At 44.6% G+C, this 21421-nt stretch overlaps 1 protein-coding gene across 5 annotated transcripts in view; it reads right to left on the minus strand.

Annotated features, from left to right (window-relative positions):
• AP2B1 (adaptor related protein complex 2 subunit beta 1) overlaps positions 1-21421 on the minus strand; it is a 98034-nt gene that overhangs the window by 71604 nt on the left and 5009 nt on the right. For all 5 annotated transcript variants that reach the window (XM_074974453.1, XM_074974456.1, XM_074974455.1 and 2 more), the window contains exons 2-5: positions 21136-21193; positions 17047-17152; positions 15192-15327; positions 12946-13191 (exon numbers count right to left, since the gene is read on the minus strand). In XM_074974453.1, coding sequence (XP_074830554.1) covers positions 12946-13191; positions 15192-15327; positions 17047-17152; positions 21136-21172 — 525 coding nt within the window. In that variant the 5' untranslated portion in view covers positions 21173-21193. The remainder of the gene's footprint in view (positions 1-12945; positions 13192-15191; positions 15328-17046; positions 17153-21135; positions 21194-21421) is intronic.

The raw sequence follows: 21421 nt of genomic DNA on the forward strand, positions 1-21421 counted from the left end.
TGTCCGATTTGTATTTTTAAGTAAAATGCAATACAACTAAGCGGCTGGTTTCTCAGCTTCTTGGGCCTTCTGAATTAAATACATCATAATCTAAGCACTGCTGCTCAGTTAGTAACCGTATTCCCCCAATCACTCATCTGTGCTTTGGTTCTCTGAAAGATACACGATGCAGTAATGATAGGTTTCAGAGTAGCAGCCGTGTTAGTCTGTATCCGCAAAAAGAAAAGGAGGACTTGTGGCACCTTAGAGACTAACACATTTATTTGAGCATAAGCTTTCGTGAGCTATAGCTCACTTCATCGGATGCATCATCGGATATAGCTCACGAAAGCTTATGCTCAAATAAATGTGTTAGTCTCTAAGGTGCCACAAGTCCTCCTTTTCTTGATGCAGTAATGGTCACACTGCTTGATAAAGGTATATAATTTGTGTACGGCACTTTGAGGCTATGTGGCAATGGGTGCTATAGGAAAAATGTAAGATAGTGATGGGATATAAACCCCACAGCTAAGTGCTCACAGCTGCTGGCCATTATCCTGGCCATTTGAGGGGAAAGCACAATAGGAAAGCCTAAGAGACATTCATCCCCAGGCCTTGTCTTGCTCACTTATCAGCCAAGCAGGGAGCTCGATAGATAGAAAACAGCAAATGAGTGAATTCTACTATATCAGCAAAAGCCTCTATACTCTCCATGCACCAGGTTCCATCTCGATCTGGCAATCTTAGTCCTCAGCTACTTAAAACATGATTGGACAACTCTCCTTTGGCCCAAGTGGGACCGAGAAGGCACAGAATGCTGAGGCGAACTGCGCTGCTAACCTCATTGCAAAGATGGGACCAAACGTGAATGTTTCAGGGGGCATTTGTCACTGGAAAGGAAACAAAATATGCAGCACAGAACATTTCTCTTGAGCCTCTTGGTGATGAGTTGGTCCCCAAAAGTTTGTGTAAGACTCCCCCACTTTCTGCATCACTTAGTGACATGCCAAAACTCAAACACTGTAGAGAAGTATTTGTGTGTTTTCGCATTAGTTCGGTGAGGCATGAAATGTAATTTGCGACTGAACACAGGTGGGCACTGGAAGATTGGGCCATCTCTGCTGAATGAAGACAGAGTAGGAATCTAGCAACAACTCCGCTCTGGTACGTGCAATGGACTTCTGGGTCTAACGGAAGGGAGTTCTTCATTCTCCCCTTCACACACAAAGCCAGCCAGCAGCAGAGGCATATTAACCAGGAGCAGTGTGGTCATATCTGACCCAGGATTTCGTGGCTTGGGGACACCAAAGGGAGGCATTCATCTTGCAACAGACAAGCTGGGCGGAGGAGGAAGAAACTTCAGCCTCAGGTGGCCAGGAGGCACAGCAAAGAGGCACCGAAGCCAGAGGCACAGCAGCCCCAGAGGCATTTAACTCAGCACTAGAGAGCCAGCTGCAACCTGCCAGTGTCGCTGTCAGAGTCCTTACGTTCCAGTGCAGCGCAGCAGACTCATATAAACCCCAGACTGGTCAGCACATGGGCAGGGAGGAGGAAATCCCCAACTCTGTCTGGGGAATGGGGTTCATTTCTTTGGTAGGTCTTCCATGGCACAGAAAACCAGGCGCTGGGCAGACTGGCAGCAAAGAGTCACAAGGGTAATGGCAATCAGCTTCCTCCTTTGGAAAAAAATATACCATCTAGCTCTTACGTAGCATCATCTATAGATCTCACAGCACTTTACAAAAGGAGCTATCACCCCCATTTTAAAGTTGGGGAAACTGAGGAAGGGAGGGGACGTGACTTTCCCAATGTCACCCAGCAGGGCACTGGCAGAGTCCCTAAGTCCAGTGCTCTCTCCACAAGGAAGGAAAGCACTGCATAGAAGCTAGGTGGTATTTTCATATTGAATTCAATCAAAATCCCCATTTTTAAAATTTAAATGAATCCACCACAAGTTTTACCCTCCAGAGCGCTGCAGAAGGTACATCCAGCTACAGAACACAATCGCCTTCCCCAAATCCCTGCGGCTCAGCTCTGCTACTCAGCAAGCACCCGAGTGCTCTGACAGGGACAACCCCATCCCAGCCCTTTTTCAATCCTCTCAATCAGAGGATCAGAGAAGATCAGGGTTGGAAAGAACTTCAGGAGGTCACCTAGTCCAACCCCCTGCTCAAAGCAGGACCAATCCCCAATTTTTGCCCCAGATCCCTAAATGGCCCCCTCAAGGGTTGAACTCACAACCCTGGGTTTAGCAGGCCAATGCGCAAACCACTGAGCTATCCCTCCCCCCTCAGTCCCTGTACGTTCCCTTCAGGAACACGCGACTAATTGAGGTTCTACCACAAAACCCAGATGCTTGCACGCAAAGTCTTTATGAGCAAGCGAAGCTCTCTCCTCTGCCCAATGACTGACGGTTCAGATTGTGTGCAAACCTGGCCACTTCTGGCCTTTGCGTGGGCTCAATGGCCATGCATATTTTTTTAATGAGCATTCCAGTTCTCAGCTTTAGTACATGAAAATGACTAGTGAAAGGAATAACCCCCTCACCCCCAAGAATAAATGGCGGGGGGGGGGGAGGGAGGGGAAGAGAAGAGCATGTTAGCTGGTTCTAACTAGTCACTCTTTCCAAATGAATAGGATCGGTTTTCATGTTTCAAGATAGAGTCTCTTAAGAGGGCCTACAGAGCCACCCCAACCCAATAGGAGAGGGCTGGGCTAAGGTCCCCCTTGCATTTACTCCAGGAGATCGTTCAACAAGACCAAACGCACCTGCTCTAGGTCTGACCTCAGCAGAGAGAACACCCAAGGGGGTAACGGAGACAGCAAGAGAGAATGGGGAAAGTATGGAGACCCAGCCCATCTTAAATAGGTTTGTAACCTAACTGAGGGGTGGTGGGAACCCTGGACCGCTCGAGGGTTTCCAACCAATCCATATGATGGGCTTCTCAGCCCAAACCAGCTCTGGTTGTCAGAGCTGAATATAACAGTGTCCCCAGAGTGCATGCTGTTAATGCTGCAGGGAAGACACAGACACAACGAAGAGTCTAATCACGTGACCTGGGGTTTGGTGTGTGTTTCCTGATTAGTTTGGTACTAATTACTAATCTCGGCTCAACCCATACTGATTGACTGGGCAGTTTGTGGATGGTATTAACACGATAAATCGCCCAGATAGCACCATTTGCGGAAACAGTTCTCTCATACTCCTTTCCAACCGACACTCATTTGTTCCCATTCTTCTGAAGGACAGTCCCACTCAAAAACATGAGCTCACTTCACCTGCTGCAGAAATAAGAGCCCGCCACTGCAGACAGACTCGGGTGCAGAGCAGCTTCCTGTGTCAGCTGCGAAAGATTCTTTTCTCACGAAAATGGGACAAATCAGCCTCCCCAACAAAGATGGGCAATGGAGATTTAGCTTAACCTCCACTATTTATACTCCTCAGAACACAGGAGTTTCTGAATGACTAGTACAACTCCTGGATCACTTGATCTCTAAAGAACCTGTATTCACAGGCAGCAAAATGGAGATGAGATTAGCAACCAAATGAGTGGTCTGGGAGGAAAGAGACTGTCTCCATTTGGTACCACCCTCCCGACAGCTTCCTCGCGTCAGCCAAATTGTGGTATACCAACCCCATATCCAGACTTCCCTTCCTCACCACACATGTATTTGGATTTTACAATCTTGCCATCGGTCAGAGCCATTCAGCCTTTGAACTGCATCAGCACTGGCCATTTCAGTTTTCTATAAACAAAAATAATTTGTTACTCACTGATGTACAGAGACTAGCAAAAAGAATATAGGCGGTAGCACAGATTGCTCCCTCTTCTACTCCCAGATCTTCTGACTTCAGGGACTCAGTAAGTTGTTACTAAATCTTATTCTTCTTAACCATGCAGAGAACCCATACAACTCAGAACATGAGCTGACTTCTCTTCCTTCGTGTGTATCAACACCGAATATCCCCTGAAGAAAATGGGATGACCTGGGTGGAAATAAAGGCATGTTCTGAAGATAATGGGCTCTCAGAGATGTCACTAAGGACATAAGACTGAAGATGGCTGGATTTCACAGGTATTGCTGGCAGTCTAACTTGGCCCATGATGGTGCATTAGGGAAGAACTCAGCTTGAGCCTCAGAACCCAGATTGAGTTTGTAGGACCCACAGAAAAAACATCTTGTCCCTTGTAAATTGACTGAATAGGGTATGAAAACGAGGCAAACGTGGAACTCTGCTATGCTATTTTTAGTCACTCTACAGAGTAGAACTGCATTTTAATTGGAGACGTTCATTAAGGCTGACTAAAGAGGAGAGATGTTGCAACACTGAACTAGTGTTCAATACTAAAAACCTGAGGGCATGACGTAATGGGAGGAGATACTAACTTGGCACAAATCGAATTTAGGGAAGATGTCTGCAGAGAACAGTTATGCCACCGATTAAGAGTCATCCAAGGGAGCCATAGAATCAAGGAGAGAACAATCGCGTTGGACCCACGTAATGAAAGGATGGGTACGGACAAGGATGGATACCCTGTTGTGCTTTTCCCTTACTGTTTATATTGCTGAAAAGAGTCGACCAGCTCAGTGTTACGAACCCCAAGTGAACTAGCTACAGAGCAGATGTAGTTCACATTCCCTGTAGTACAGTGCTGCCACCTTCTGGTTTAGTCATTAATTGCCGAGCCAGAGACAAAAGCCAAAAACCAAGCTATTGTGCAGATGGAAATACTGAAAAACCTGGTAATCAGCCGCTCTCTTTACATGCAATTCAAAACTTAAGAAGAAAGTTCAGTACCAATCTCCCTTGCACACCAAGAAAGGGTTCACTAGAAGTACAGCATCCTGGGCTGTCATTAACATGAACAGGTAAACTTTTTAACATATACATTGCTTGAAATCTAAACCAGTAGCTATTACGAGTGTTCAAAGAACCTCGTAATCAGGGCCAGGCTGGATCAGCTACCTACTGCTGTGGCTTTGTTAACGACGTCGGTTAACGCTTGTTAAGAGTAGCTATCAACCCCAGGGATCTGCCATGTCAGGAAGTAGCACAAGTCCACCGAAGTCAGTAAATGTGGTGTTCTAAACAAAAACCTTGCTTCAGTAGAACGAGGTGACTAGAACAGATGACACGCCTTTCCTGAACTGAGCTGGCTCAAAGCCATCAGTGTAGGAACAGGATCCAGAAGGCTGAACAGGGCTAGGTATAAGCACAATCTAAACAGGCAGCCCCCAGAGCGTTATATTTATTCCAACTCTGGTTGTGCTAAGCGTCACAAAAGGAAATTCATGGCGAACAAGGAGCAAGGCCTGTCTTGTGTTGAGGGTCAGGGCTGGGAGGAGACCTGGGGTCTGTTTAGAGCCCTGTGCAACAATGGGCAAACCTCAGTTTCTCTCTCTGCCTACCTGTGGAAAGAGAGGAAGCACATCCTGGCTGAGGAGTGGAGAAGCTAGTGATGAACACCACAGAAAAGCTCATGAATAAACTGAGAGGACAGTTTTAAACCTGTTCAAAAGCATGTTGGACTATTACCTTGCAATGAAAGAACAAAATCTTAAAATGTTTAGATGCCCAGACTACAGCATCCGAGGGGTATCTACGTGTGTGTGCATAAAATGATATGCACATGTACACATCCACACACCCCTCTTATGGATTGCTACGATAATGTCATGGCCTCTGAACACTTACAATCTCTGAATGTCCCATGACTCTTCCATAATGAGATGTTATTCTAAGAGAAAATATCTGCTTTCAACAAGGTCACCCTGTAATTTACAGCCAATCATCATCCTAATGAGGGGGATCTCAACTGGTAGAAACACACATCCCAATCCTTTCCTCAATTACCAGGCAATCAGCAGGCCCGAGATGGAGTTATAACTCTGTGCAACATCCAGTTGGAATGATTAACATTTGCCCATCCGGCTAGGAAGCAGCTGATTACAGATGCGCAATAAAAAGCCATCTCAATGGCTGTTTGTGCCATTTGGGAGGAGGACTTTTTTATATATATTATATATACACACACACACACACCCCACCAACTCCAGCTCCTGAAAAAAACCCATTAGAAATGAGGATTTCCTATTGGAAACTAAACATTCCATCCGCAGAAAATGGCAGCTGCTCTATATTCTTGTGTCTCATCAAGAGAAGAGGAAAACTCTTTTGTCCTAATGAAAACACGAATGAGTTAAGGTTTGCAGCCAGCTGGCTGCACCATTGTGCACAAGAGATAACACGCTGCAGGGAGAGATGCCGTTTTTAGCTTGCTGCTGTCTTTTGTTTAATTAGAAACAGAAACTCGTTTAAATGAGAACTTCCAGTCAGTGTTCCTTTTCAACTGGTTAAAGCACCAGATCAAAGAGAAAGAGCTTGTTAGTAAATATTGGTTTGTACCCAAAAACAGAAATAATGTAACAAACACAACTCCTGGCAAGCAGCTTCGCTGCAACACACTCACTCAATTTCACACTGCAGGACGCAGGGATGAGCTGGACTTTTTGAATAGGAAACAGATGACTCTTCTAATCTGTATTAGATGGTCTGTGAGTACCTCCGCGGGGAACAAAAAATTAAAAATGGGCTCATCAATCAAGAAGACAAAAGTATAACATCTAATGGCTGGAATTTGAAGCTAGACAAATTCAGGTTGGAAAGAAGATGAAATTTTTTTTTTAAACAGTGAGGATAATTAACGGTTGGATCAATTTACCCAGGGCTGTGATGGATTTGCCAACACTAGCCATTTTTAAATCAAGATTGGATATTTGTCTAAAAGATCTGCTTGAGTTCAAACAAGAATTATTTCAGGGAAGTCCTATGGTGTGTTATACAGGAAGTCAGACGAGATGATCACAATAGTCCTTTCCGGCTTTAGAATCTATTAACACAGATTTGGACACAACTCCTGAGTTTTGGAGTAAAAAGATTGCCATGAAGAGGCATGAATTTCCAATGCTCCCATGCCCGGTCATAGGAGGTTGGTGAATCACTGTAACTGCAGTATTAATAAAAGGGTGTAACCAAGGTTAAGGTCTCAATAGCTGCAAGAGCGCCCCCTGAAGCTCACCCTGCCCACTCTTAGAAGACGAGCACGTATGAAGCCTGCCGAAGTACATGCAATCCCATGAAAACAATAGACAAACACAATCCCACACCTCCCTGCCAAACCAGTAAGTCACACATGCTGTTCTAAGTCAAATCAATGCATTCTTATGAATAAATCTCTCCCCTCCATTGCTGTCACTCCTCACGCCCACATTCTCTCTTCTGGCGAAGCCTGAGTTGAGTCGAGCCAACAGAATTGCATACGTCAGGCAGCTCAGTGATTTTTGTGCTGCTACCTTGGAGAGTTTGGTGAGCACGGGGGCTGCAGGGCTTCACTCACCCCGCAAGGATTTGCCATCCCAATGCACCCCTCCTTATAATCAGTTGGGTTATTCTGGGTACTGAGGGATGGCAAGGAAGCTGGTTTCATCAGCAGTCTTTGGGCTGGTTCAAGCCGTTTATTCAAATGCCCCATTTGCTGCTGTCCTCCGGTGCTTTTCCTGTTTTCATTTAATTTTGGGTAGCACTCAGGTTAAAATGCTTCAGAAGTAGTTATGAGTAACCACCATTTCAAGTCACATGCAATAGAAGAAGGTTTGTTTACTGAAGTGGTTTCTTCATGTCAAGGTGGTGGATGGAGCAGGGAGTGCAGGAAAAGGCTTGTTAACTCCTGGTGAAAGATCGGATCCTGTAAGTGGAACTAAACAGCAGAATCTAACATCTTCACAGCCTTGTCAACATCAGCTACAAGAAGGTAGGAGTTCTCCTTATGCCTCATATAGGATAGAGCCATTCGCATGGCAGGGACACAGCGTCTCCAAGTAAACATCAATATTCATGTAAAACTCGGGACAGAACAAAAACCAAAGATCTCGAAAGAGATCATCTAATATCAGAGCTGGCACGTCCCCTAATCTCTGCCACTGTGAAAGCCAGACCCTTTAGCTCTACTGTCTCTAAAAAGCTGTGAGATCAATAAGAACCTTTTATTTTCTAGCTAAAGCCCAGCAAGGGTCTGGCATTTTACCACCTGCCCTTGATTTTTCCACAGCTCTCAGGAAGGCCTGAACAACAGGTTGGCAAAACTCTGCATGATTCAATTTGTGCATAAAAGACTGAAGGAGCTGCCAGACATACACAAGCAGTGTAAAATGACAGGCTTGAACAAAGTCCATCAGACCTGTGTTCCAAAGTCACTGAGAGCAGGGACACTCTCATGCCATTCTACTTTCACAATCAAACCAGCAGAAACGTCTCTTCATGATTCCTGCAAGAATTGCATTAAGAGATTATCCAACTCACTGGATGCCTATAGTCCCTAGAAACAACAGTGAAGAAAAGGATTGCGTATACTGTAGGGTTCCTCAAGCTGCTGCCCACCACGGTCTTTATTCATAAATACTGGCCCTGGGTCCAGGTATGGGAACAGACTCCCTCTCAGCACCCCTGCTGATGGACAGACAAATACTGCATAATTTCCCCCTTTGGAGCTGTCTTATAGATTAATCCATCCATCTCATACATCTCAGCGCTCCTAATAATTCACTTAACTGTATTAAAACAAGAGCATTGACTTTTTACAGCCACTAATCTAGATACATTTACTGGCACATTGATCCACCTGTCCTAGGAACAGCTGGGGAGTCTGTGAAAGACAGTAGCAAGGGGCTGTCCCTTGTACATTGCTCACAGGATATGGCAAGCCTGGCCTTCTCCTCAGAAGAGGGAGAGCTCCTGCAGTCAGATTTTCCACCATAAAAATCACAGCCCTCAGGGGAACTGGGAAGCCTAGAACTTCAAAACACTGCTGTTAGAAATGCCTTCCCATTCTTGAAGCTGCTTGGTGAGTGCCACACATTGCCACTGGCTGCAGAGCAGCCCCTGCCTTAGTTTCAAGACACAGCTTTAAAGGAAAACAATAATGTAAGCTGAAGGTGGTGGCTTAATCATCAGGTCTGAAATGCCAGGAAAGCTGTATCTCCAGGGCCAAGTCTCCAGCCATTCTTCCTTCAGATACAGGCATAGTGGAGGAAGGTCCTCTTCCATGCAGTTCATTGTTTATGAAACTTTTAGAGGAGACCTTAAGAACTGAGTTCTGGGATTTTCAAAGGAACCTAATGGAATTAAACACTGAACTTCCCACTGAATTTCAGTGGGCAGCTAACTCCCTTAGACCACGCTGGAAATGTACCATGCCAAGCATACCAACAGCAATCAATTTTTTGTAAGTATAGTATCCATAGCAAAAATTCCCCTTGTTGTTACTCTTGGGCCATGAATGATCTGATGGAAGTTGTCAGCAAAGCATCAGCACTCACTGAGCGTTAACGCTGTACATTGATCTAAGTAACGCTAGTTGTTACGTAAGTTATGTAACCTAAGTCAATGTAACTTACATCGACTTAAAGCGGCGTCTACACTGAGCTACATCGATGGGACAGTGTCTCCTGTCAACATAATCCACTTCTCGTTGAGGTGGATTAATTAAGTCAATGGTTCAGCTCTTTCCCATCGACTTATCGCATCCTCACCTGACGCGCTAAATCGACGCTGCTGCATCAGTTGCGACAGTGCCGATGTAGTCGCATAGCGAAGACAAGCCACGACAAAGACGCACGCGGAGTTAGAGAGATACCGTGACAACTCTTACAAAAGCCTGTTCTGAAATGTCTTAGTATGTACGTTCTCTTTATACATGGTGTTAGAATAAACGGCTGTCGTTTACAGATAATTAAAACAATATAGCAAATTTGGGATGCAGAGGAACTGTAAGCACACCCAACCGTGCCTATTTTACACAAAGTTATAAGGCTACATGGCTAGCATCACAAGTCATGCTCATCCACAAGGGGTAGCAATATTTCGGCCTTCTTCGTGACGACAATATAACTGAAAGACCCACGCAAACAAGGGAAAACTAACTAGAAAGGGGAAGTAGTGAAACTGACACTATGCCATGCGCGGTCAAACGCACAAAGCAAACAATAGGAAACAAAACAGAATTGTTTTTCCTCTCACTTTTTTCCCCGTGACAGCAATCTTAGGTGTTACTGGTAGCTATAGTAGGCAAACCCAAAGGAGAAGGAGGTGTGTGTAATTTTTAAGCTGATGTTCCCCTTTAATTGCAAAAGGAAGGAACAATGGAGGGGAAAGGGATATTTAGCAAGTTCCAGTTCTGACTTGACATAGAGCTTACTGGTAACTGTCGTTGTCATTCACTGGGTGAGAAAACCATTTCCCCTTAGATACGTCTTCACACCTTTATTTACCTTGCAAAACTGTCTTGCCACCTACCCGAGGGGTAGGGGGAGGTGAGAGAGCCAGACTCATTGGTCTATCCTTGCAGCAATGAATTTCATAAGAGGCTCTTCTCTTCATGCTATATTCAAGACCTCCTCCTTGAACCTTTTCCTGATGGACATCTGAACTATGACACCAGCTGCCTATAGCTAAACTCCTAGACAGAGATCATATCCTGACTTCGCTGTGGTAGCTCCTCGAGTACAGGAACTCCCTCTCCGTAACTATCCAGTCCCTCTCCACTTCTAAATAAAGACTGAAGAGGGTCTACCTGCTTAACCACTGTCGGCTTCTGTATATGACTCCACTGCCTCTAAATGCCGCTCATTCAGCTTTTTGATTTATTATCTGGTGTGGTTTTTCAAATGTAATGCTCATGTTTTAACTGTTAAAGACAATACTTATTTACATTTAAAAGCAAGTGCTGAAACTTGTAGCTCCTCCTAAGATTACAGAGATTTCTTCACTCTGCTTAAAGCAATTGCGGTTAAGTGGTTTGGACAGGCCTAGAGACGAGTTCAGTGCCACACAAACAAGATCTCTCTCCTGACTGGTAGATATTGGCACCTGCACAGCAAAGGTACAGGCCCCCAAACCACTCGGATGGTGGCTGTATCTGAAACCACTGAAGCTCGAGAATCCCACGGTCTCTTCTTGCATGTTGCATCAGACAGAGCAATTAGGGACATGGTATCATATAAACTTTACGGTACATTTTTAACTCTTATTGAGGAATATGCAAGATTTGAACCTGAGCCTCTTGCACCCATCAAAGGGCAACAGAATGGTGCTGAAGAACTCCGACCCAGGAGAGCAATAAATGAGCTCAGGGCCCTGAGAAAGGGGCTCAAATCACCTAAGCTAAGCACTTTCATAAAGACTAGAGGAAACGCTGGGGGCACATCTAATCAGATTGAGACTTCTTCCACCACTGTCAAATCAAGGGCAAAGCAAGCTTGGGGAGAATGGCAAGAGATTGCTAGCAGTGTTACAATTCAATGGGCAAGACTCTCCATTGATGTCAGTCTGCGCCTTTTCCCAGGACAAATAAAATTCTTGCACTTGTGGGTGTTGCTGTCATGGAAGTCTTGCTTCTCTTTGTACATGTATGCAGTACACAGACAGAGAGCAATCTCATGGCATCTCACTTGCACCTGTAACTGCACTGGCTCTGAATTTCCTTAGAAAGCCTGGGTTTGTTTTCATTTAGTACAGACGTCCCCACAAAGGTGCCCAGTGCCTGGCTTGAAGATCCACTGTCTGGACGGGAAATCTCTCCCCCCCACAGTCCACATCTTTAGATATTAAAACTACTAAAAATGAGGAATCTCTCAGTGATGGGGCTGGGAGTGCTCCAGGACCGCCTGTGGCCCTGCATCAGGTAGTGCCATTCTTATGGCTGAGGAGAGCCAGACAGGACTCATTTAGGAGTCAACGTGTACAGCTCCTGACCTGGCTGGAAGAGGCACTGACACTACCGTGCTCCTCTCTTTGCAGGAGCTGAGCAGCACAGCTCGGAACCCAAGCTTCGATTCCTCCAGGGGGTCCCCTCGCTTGACCGATTGGCTGGCTGGGGATAACTAACAGTTAAATGACCTCTGGTGCCAATGAAGAGTTCTTAGTGGTTTACTGAGAGAGAGCGCGCGCATGAGAACATCCGGTGCCTGGCAGAGCTCAGATGGTAACATCCAACATGTCATTCTCAGGGATCAACCCTGAATTAAACAAGCTAATATCGGAAATGAAGGGAATACAAAAACAAGCCTACTGGGTGTCAGCAGAGCTCAACACTTCTGTTATTGCCAACAGAACCCACAGCCTCAGAAAGAAACAGGAGATACCTTTGAGAGGACAGTGGCAGCATTTCACCGTCTGCCCAGTAGGGCCGGGCAATTACAGAATGAGATTGAATTTCACAGTTATCCAATTTATCTGTGTTCATTATCTGAGACAGGAGAACTGGGCAGGAGAGTAATTCTCAGCCAGGGAGAAAGAATCGAGAGAGAGCTGACTCACTGGCTGATTTCAATGCCAGCCCCACTGAGGCACCAGACTCCATTTCATAACCACCACAGTGCAAAGGGTGACTGGGCAAGCTAGAAAGCTGATTAACATTTCTTTTCAAATCAGTAAATCTATTAAAGAAAAATATTGCAATATGCTTCCAAACCTGCCTCGACTCCCGTCATGCACAAGTGCTGATTCACGGCAAAACTGTATTTTCATTGCCCTCTACCCTTCAAAAATTCAAACAAACAAGTTGACATTCCTTTTGCTCCAGTGTGGCTCTTTAATGCAGCATTTTGCAAAGTTGGTTTGGAAGTGGAGGCAGATGTACACATCAAGAAAAGGTCTGGCGTAAAATTTCAGTTTATTTCTATAAAGATTTCCAGTGGAAGAGTCACATGGTGGAGAAATCTATGATGACACAGAGAAGGTGAGTGTGTTGGAGGAACAAGCCACTCCCCGCTCTTTATGGGGGTTGAATTTTCCCTAGTGGACACATCCATAAGGAAGTGGAACATTGAGTGCATTTAGGAACTCTCAGGATTCCCGATTACCTGCCCTGTTACAAGTATGAAGGAAGTGCATTTGAGGTACGTTACCATTGGATTGGAGTCTGCAATCAGGTCACGTAGGGAATCCAGGAATCCCTGATCCTCCACCATTTGGGCATTGATGTCATGCAGCTTCGCCACGCAGACGGCTGCCGTCTTCCGCACATAAGGGTCTTCATCCTTCAGACACTTCCGGAGCGGCTCACACAAATACTCTGTGATCTTATCCACACGGATGCATCCCATAGTACGGACTGCCAAAGCACGAATCAGCGGATTTGGATCTTCACAGTCCTGAGGAGGAAGCAACAGCAACAAATGAGTTTGTAAAGCAAGCCACTGATGTTTTTCACCATAGCTGCTGAAAGCTGGGATCAGGATGTTCTGATTTTACCTAGCCTAGACAACGGGTCCTCCCACTAGAGAAAGGCAATTTTCTGGTCAAGGACAAAAGGCTGGGAAAGCTTACTGGTTCTGAAAACTTTATTTACTGGTTCGCAGTGGTTTCTAGCCCTGGCAGCTTGCAGATAACTAAGTCATATTCTCAATACTATTTGTTTTTCCTCACCCAAAACTTCAGCTGACATGCCTTGATCACCCAATCTCAAGAACAGTAAGCTAGAGAGGAATGCTTTTGCCATGTGAAAGCCGGGAATTCTTAGAACACAGTGGTTTCTAACCTTGGTGGTTTGACGTAGTGACTGCTAAAATTGTGTGAGAATTCAAGTGGATGGAAGATGGCAATTAACATAATGGGACTTTCTTCCAGGCCAATTTCTCATAGACCTCCAGAACTGGAAATAAATGTCCTACATAGTGTCTCCATAAAATTGGGGTTCACAATGCATCAGACCTTAGCTATCATAGATCCCTCAACCTATCAGTGCTTTTATGTGGGGGAGGGTGCGGTGCAGAACTGGACACAATAGATCTCAAACCTCAAGACCAATGTAATTTTAACCCGATTTTAGAAATTCGGCCTCTGTTTCTGCTAATTGCTAACAGATCAGAACGATTCATCGACATTGTTAACAAAGTACTTCAAAATTCAGTAGACAAAAGACCTGAGCAGGATAGCCCCCAACAAGCATGAGGCACGCTTACCTTGTACTATTTAATCTCTTATGATGAAAAAAACACCTGAAAGGGACTGATTTTCAGATGTATACAGGGAAGTGATTCTCTGACAGATGCGTTTAGCTCCTGGAAGTCAGGAACTGTAACTCAAATGGTGACTTAGCCTGAACTGTTCCAAACTACGCTACCGCCCTTCAAAATTCACCCCCCATAACACATTAGAGGGGAAATTTTAAAGCAGACAAAGAAGGAGGTCAGAAAGTGCTAGATCACTCACTAATAAGATATAATGGATAACTACATTCAGTCTGCTCATGTAGGGAGCTGCACCTTCACAGCTGACCTTGGAAAGCAGATGTCCCTTCTGAACTTGGTCCTGCCTTCCCTCTTCCCCCCAGCAGCATACTCATTCCCTCCTGCCACACCAAAAGCTTAGAAACATGCTCTGACTTATTTACTGGTACTCTTTGGATGTTGGCAGTTCAATTCAATTCTATTTAAAGCATTAAGCCACAGTATACCTAGGAAATAAGTTATTTTAGTCAAGTGTGTTAGAAGATGTAGGTATAAATGACATGGTAAAAGCATGTGAAATAATGAACAGTACAAAAAAGGTGGATCAGGCTCTGCTATTCACACTGTCTGATGACACAAGAAAACAAGGGAACAATCAATGGAATTGAAAGGTAGGTAATTTAAAACTGATAAAAGGAAATACTGTTCTAAATAATGGACAGTTAACCTGGGGAACTCACTGCCACGAGGTATTGAGGCAAAGATGTTAGCGGGATTCAAAAAAGAGGACTAGAAATTTCAAGGGATAAGCAGAAAGTCCAGAGTTCTTGTTCATGTTTTAGCCTTTATTATAACTCTGGAAGGAACATACCCTCCCTCCCCCGCCCCCGACGGTGGTCAGTAAAACTTTCTCTGGGTGGTTCTCTCAGAACCACCTACTGCCAGGCTTATGCACCTTCCTCTGAAGCACCAGACACTTGCCACTGTCGGATATGGGTTACTGGACTGGAGGGACCTCGGGTCTGAGACAGCATAGCAATTCTCAATTTCCTGCACCCCCACACAGGAGTCCCACACAAGCCCAAAGACTTTGGAGTACAAGTATATAGATTACCTGCAGCCTAGAAGAAGCACATGCCAAGCAAAGCACATTGACATGAACTATATGAGGCAGTTTTCTGATGAGCCCTGGGCCAAGTTACCTTCACAAAGCTGTTGACAGCCATAATGGCCATATCTGGCTGACTCTTGGCATAGTTCATTAGATACAGGTACACCAGCTTCTTCAGCTCCAGGTTGTCGGTCTGCATGCAGTTCACCACATCTGGAAAGAGTGAGCTGGATAAAAGGAGAGTGGAGGGAGGAGAAAGCGAAGTAGTCAGATGAACTGGCACACGAAGGGTAAATGACCCGTCTGACTGCATGACAGTGGAATCAGCTGAGGCTACGGAAAGTCTGGAGTTCTGCTGTAGCTCCTCTATTATATGTTCAAATCAGAGGGCACTTTCCTCCCCAAACAGTTTGGAGACGATTTTCTAATAGTTTAATCATTTAATCTCCTCCTGAGTTTTAATATAAACCAGTGCCTAGAGCAGGTAAAACAACACACTCTTGTAGAAGATGTATCTGATTATGAAGCTGACTGAACAATGTTAACATCACGTCTAGTTCTGGGGTTCACTTGAAACAACAGAGAACAGAGCAAGACTTTGCATAATGCTTAGTAGAGGACAGGAGACCTAACTTAGACTGAAACTGTAAACCAAATTTCAGCCCAGTATAATCTAAAACAATTAAGAGATTAAACCACAGCTCATATAAATACCAAGTAGCAATCTGTAAACAGCATTTCAGAGGAAGGTTATACTGGATTACTGCATCTCTCAGGTGAGCTATGCAGATCTCAAAGCTAATGGGTGATGGGCCTTGGGCTACCTGAAATGTGTTGTCTCTTCAGTTCATCATCTCCTCTGTCCTGCAGTGAAGTCATAATGTTAATTTGCAACCTTACATTCATTTCCCTGCCAACAGACCATGAACCCAGGATTATGACGACTTTACTGCAGGATCCAGGAGAATCTGGAAGCCCTGACTGAAGCAAGTTGCTGCCAAGACAACACAAGAATACTTATAGCCATTTGCCTTTAGTATAAATATTCCTCTTTAGGAGTTTGATGCCATGTCAAAGGCCTAGTTTGATGACTGTTAGTTCAAATCAAAACTTTGTCTGATAACAACTGGCATACAATCATCTGAAAACAATACTCTGAGTTACCTTTTCAAACTATAAACAAAAGCCCCATCTAGGTTAACAAGTGGATTAAAAAAATGTCAGCTCAGATAGGACACCTAACGTAGCTAAGCTACGAACAGGTTTTGTTTAACAAGCCTTTGGTTAAACCAGAACTGGAGAATACTTTTTAATTCCGTGCAATAATTTATTGCCCATGTAAGCGAAGAGCTAGAACTGGTTTGAGCCAAGCAAAGTGCTAGCAAGCTTCTTCTCGACCACCACCACCACCACCTTCCAGCGATCAAATAAAGCACTTGATCCTGGCCTATAATTCCTCTACTCTTCCAACCCTGGAGTTCCCCAAAGAAGAGACTGCCTATTCATTCCCAGTTTAGGATAGTATTATGATGGACAAATATCCACAGAAATTAAGAGGAGACCAGCAGGATAGAGTATTGGACTGGGACTCAGAAGACCAGGGTTCTATTCCTGGCTCTGCCACTGGCTTGCTGAGTAACCTTGGGCAAGTCACTTCCCCCGCCACTCTGTGCCTCAGTTTCCCCATCTGCAAAATGGGCATGATCCTGCCGTCCTTCATAAAGTGCTTTGAGACCTACTGGTGAAGAGTGCTATATAAGAGTTAAATGCATTTCACTTATAACTGGGTCAGAATTAGTAACAAGGTTACTAGATGTTCAGAATCCATCAGACCTCCCAAATGATTGTGTGAATTCATATGCTGTCACAGTGTCTCAGGACAGAAAGGCTCCCACACAGGAGATGATGAAATTAGAGACCATATGGGAGAAGGAACAAGCCTTTACCTGACATCCTTCCCCACAGTCATGGCAGCAATAACCTTCTTCACCGCTTCTTTCCTCTTCTCTTTCTTCTCATTGTTGAGTTCAGCCTTCAGTTCAAAGATCTCTCCTGCAAGGAGATAGAGCAGTGTGAATTTCAGTGGATCTAGCTTTAGAGTTACCTAGAAAATGACTTGTGCTCCCATCAATGCTGAAATGCTGCTTTCGTCATCTTTGGGCTGGTGGTTGATTCATGAGGTTATAGGAGGCCCCTAGAAGAACTGCAGCACAAGTTGCAGCGGGGAAAATAGAAAACCACCAAATGGGAGGCCCAAATTTGATAGCCTGGGGCAGAAGAGACCTACAACAAGTCAGCATGATCAGCCTTTGGAGCAGAAGGGGGAGCTTGGGGAGGAAGTGACCCAACATTGCTCAGCCCCATTCACCAGTTAAACAGCAGTGCTGACGAGCTCCTAAGCTTGGTAACAGTGATCTTAAGAATGTCTGGGGGTTGTTGTTTAGCCACGAGAAATAAGGTGATCTTCAGTGCTCTAGCAATGGTGTGGAGGACACAGCCCCAAAGGAAACTGCTAATAAAAGCCACAATGTACGGTAGAATCTCACCACTTTCCGGGACACTAAACCACAACACTAAATTAGCCACTGAGAAAGAGCACAAAGAAACTACTATATTACTACGATCAAAAAGATCGAGGGTGCAGAGGGGGGAGACGCTGGACTAGAACATGTAAGAAATTGTGGCTCAGTTTAGCTAAGAATTCTGCCCAGACTTTCCTAGCTTCGCTCTTGTCACTGTTTGCTTCCTGCAAACGCAAGTGAGGGAACAGTGGGATGACACAGTTCACTGTGCAATACAGGCATGGCAGGACCAGCAGCATCAAAAATAGGGAAGGACGATTTAATCAAACAAAAAACAGGTGAGGTAAAAAGATAGAACAAGCAAAGACACTCAAGGAAGACTCATGCCTTGATTTGGAAACCACCTATAAAATAACTGAAGAGACCTTTCCTGAGATTAATTCTTCCAGCTATACCCTTGTGCAAAATCAGTTGAGGCTGGATCTCTGCAGCCATAAAGTAAACCCCATGATGAGTCAGAAGCACAGAATAATGTATATACACCAAACCAGACCCTTAACTCTGCTCAGAGAGCAGCTGTAGGACACGGCTGGTTTGGAAAGGAAGCAAACCCTTCCCTCACTGGCAGCTGATTTCCCCAGGAGTACAGAGAAGGAATCACCATCAACAGAAACCACAAGCCGCCTAACAAGGAGACACAGCATAGCAGGAGTCAACGGTAATGTCAGGGGTGAGCTTTTGTGGAGGATCAAAGCACCCCTTGCAATGCTACACTCTAGCCCAAACCTTTGCTCCACACAGATCAATGCAGACAAACTACTGTAGGATTCTCCTTTAGAGTCCATGATTGCAATAAATAAGGGCTAAATGGTATGAGAGGTGCCTGTTCCCCAGGTATTTGTGTGTCGAAAAATATCTGGCAAAGCCAAAAACGTTTTTTGGGGGGGTGGAGGGTGGCCTTTAGAGTAGGAACAAGGACATGGATTTTCAATCTGAAAGCACGATAGCGAACAGCTATGAGAACAAAGCCGCATTTTCTGTCCCTGCAGATTTTCTGGTTTCGCTTGATCACTGCTCAAACAGGAAAAGGAGGGGTCAAGCCAGGAGTCTACATGTGACAACAGTCCCTTTGGGACTGAAAGCTGTGCTGTTGATTCCACCATGCCAGACTGCAGGTGGAGGAAATGAAGGCAATTATCTAAACCACAAACAAAATATGGCCAGGGATTTGAAAACTATAAAGAACACATTGAGGAAACTGATTCAGTAGCATCAGGCACCATTGCTGAGCATGTTTAAAAGCCAGTAATGCGATATGGGCCAGGGAAACCTGCTTGACATTTCATACCAACTCATTTAAAAGAAGACTGCAATCAATATCCTTAAAGATGGTTTATTCCAAATGGCATTTTTAGGACAGCCTAGCAAGCAGGCATGTCTGGAAAAAAGGTAAAGCAGCCTAGCATGCTGAGAGGTACATAAATCCTACTCTTCTCCCTAAACATTAGCTCAGTTCCTGAAGCCTAGCAAGCACTGTTAGATTCACGAATACAGTGGATGTCAAGAGGTCTGATCAGGCAAGACCAGGAAGTCAGAAAGGAATGAACTGCAAAGATGATAGTCAAACTATATGCCCGCCCACTTCCTCTGACGATGGGCCATTATGTTAGCAAGCCAGTTTCCATAGGAAACAGCAGCAGAATTGGCTTGTAGAAAGATGCATTAAAGGTGCGGAGTTGTTATAAATGACTTCTATGATGCTGTAAATTCACTTTGTGTTTTACAGAGTAAGGTATGTTCCCTGCCCTAGTGCCAGTGACTCAAGTAGGCCATTGGAAAGGCGCAGAAGTTACTGTTCTGAAGAACAATATTGTGGCTGCTTCCATTGCCAGCCATCTGAGAAAGACATCCAGCTCATAACTCTTATTGAGAGCACGCCCGAGAGTCTGACTGAGCCAGTATGCAGCACCAGCATTCTCCTTGTGTCTGCATCAGTTTCTGTGGAATGTACGCTTCTGTTTTTTTAAAAAAAGGTTATGGCAATCTTATAACCATCCTAGTGAGATCCACTTTCCTGCTATCTGGCTGCATCTGCAGATAGGGCTGTCATTTCTCTCTAAGGACTCATTTACACAGGGACACTCAGGAAAGTTGCTCCAAATTAACTTCTAAAGTGGATTAGTTAAACCATATTAAATCCCTGTGTGGACGCACACATTCAGAATTAAAGTGCCCTTAATTCAGTTTAGATGAATTTACCGTGAATTAATCTAAAACCAAATTAAGACCACTTTAATTCTGAGTAAGAACATCCACGCAGGGATTTACTGCAGTTTAACTACACCACTTTAAATTCACACCTTTCTTTAATCTGAATTCAATTTCCTGAGTGTCCCCGTGCAGACAAGCTCTTAAAAAGACGTAAATTCATTTTGTTTCAATAGGGCGCTCACTCTGAAGCATAACGACAACACAAACGGCAATGCGGACCATTCAACAGAAACATTCAGACATTCTGGCACTGTGGAAGGAGCTAGACACAAAAATCAACGTTCTACCCCAACCACCCAGACTCTGATCTGCAGCCACAACAAAACGCAGGATCAGTTCAGCAGCACTAAGGTCAATAGAAAAGGCAGAGTTTGGAGGCCTTGGAGTTAATGGTCCGTATTTACTGCTAGTCCTTTAGGCCAGAGTTTACGAGTAAGACAAATGACTCCACAGTGGTGTAGTAAGATGAAGTGTGCATCATGGCTACTTTGTGCCCATGATCCACGATATTTCAGAAACACTACCTCTTTTCAACAAGGCGTTATGGATGATCACTAGGGCTAAGTGACAACCATGGTTACAATACAGTCAAGGGAGAATCATGTGGAGCACAGGGGTGAGGAGTTTGGTTGGGGTAGGGATGAATTGGATATTTGGCTCCTCTCGTAGATTTCCCCATGGATTTTGAGAAGGCAGCAAGAGAGGACCCACAACTTTTTAGAAAAGAGCCTGTTGTGAACTCATAACAAGCCTTCCAAATGGCTAAAAATGTGCACGTATAAACGCCCAGACCTTTCAAGCCTATTCTTCCCCACCACCCAACCCAAGCATACATCTAGTTGTCTGACTGGACAACTGTCCATGGTCCTGAACCCTTCAATCCAGCTCTAAACAAGTCACTGTACATTTCAAATCTCCAAGTTTTGCTTCCTTGATGCTCCGGAAAATCAGGGAGTCAGGAAAGGTAACTTGGTTCACTGAGTTTGCGCACTGCAAGACTATTCAGCACTTCAGTCCTGCCTTTTCATGCTACCAGAGGAAAAGGGGGAAGGAGGGGCTCAGTGACTGTTTCATGGCCTACTTTTGAAGAACTTCTCCCTGGATGATTGAGAGGAGAAATGGGGACAAAGCTAACAGGAGAGCACAAATTCTTCCAAGTGGAGTTCAAAAAAGCCACTTTAAAACAATAGCCACCCAGCATCTCCAGGAACCTGCAATATTTTGTAAGAGTTTAAAGCTAACCTTTTTTATTGGTTGTGAAATACTTCGAGTCCGTCATGGTTCCGATTCTTTAGCACACCTGCAAGAACAATGAACATCTGAATAGAAGTTGCAGCTGCTGTCAACCCACTATGCAAACCCCACATGCAGATAAACAAGGCTTAGCAAGAATGCCATAAGGGAATAAGCAAGGGTTCTGTACATACAACCTTTGTGCCGCACCAACTAGTGAGGTAACTCAGCAAATACTTCTTTTTTTAATCAAGGAAGTTTCAACTGAAGTTTGCTGGCAAAACATGGCAGTTTG

This window comes from Natator depressus, chromosome 17 (genome assembly GCF_965152275.1).
Source record: "Natator depressus isolate rNatDep1 chromosome 17, rNatDep2.hap1, whole genome shotgun sequence".
Classification (NCBI taxonomy): domain Eukaryota; kingdom Metazoa; phylum Chordata; order Testudines; family Cheloniidae; genus Natator; species Natator depressus.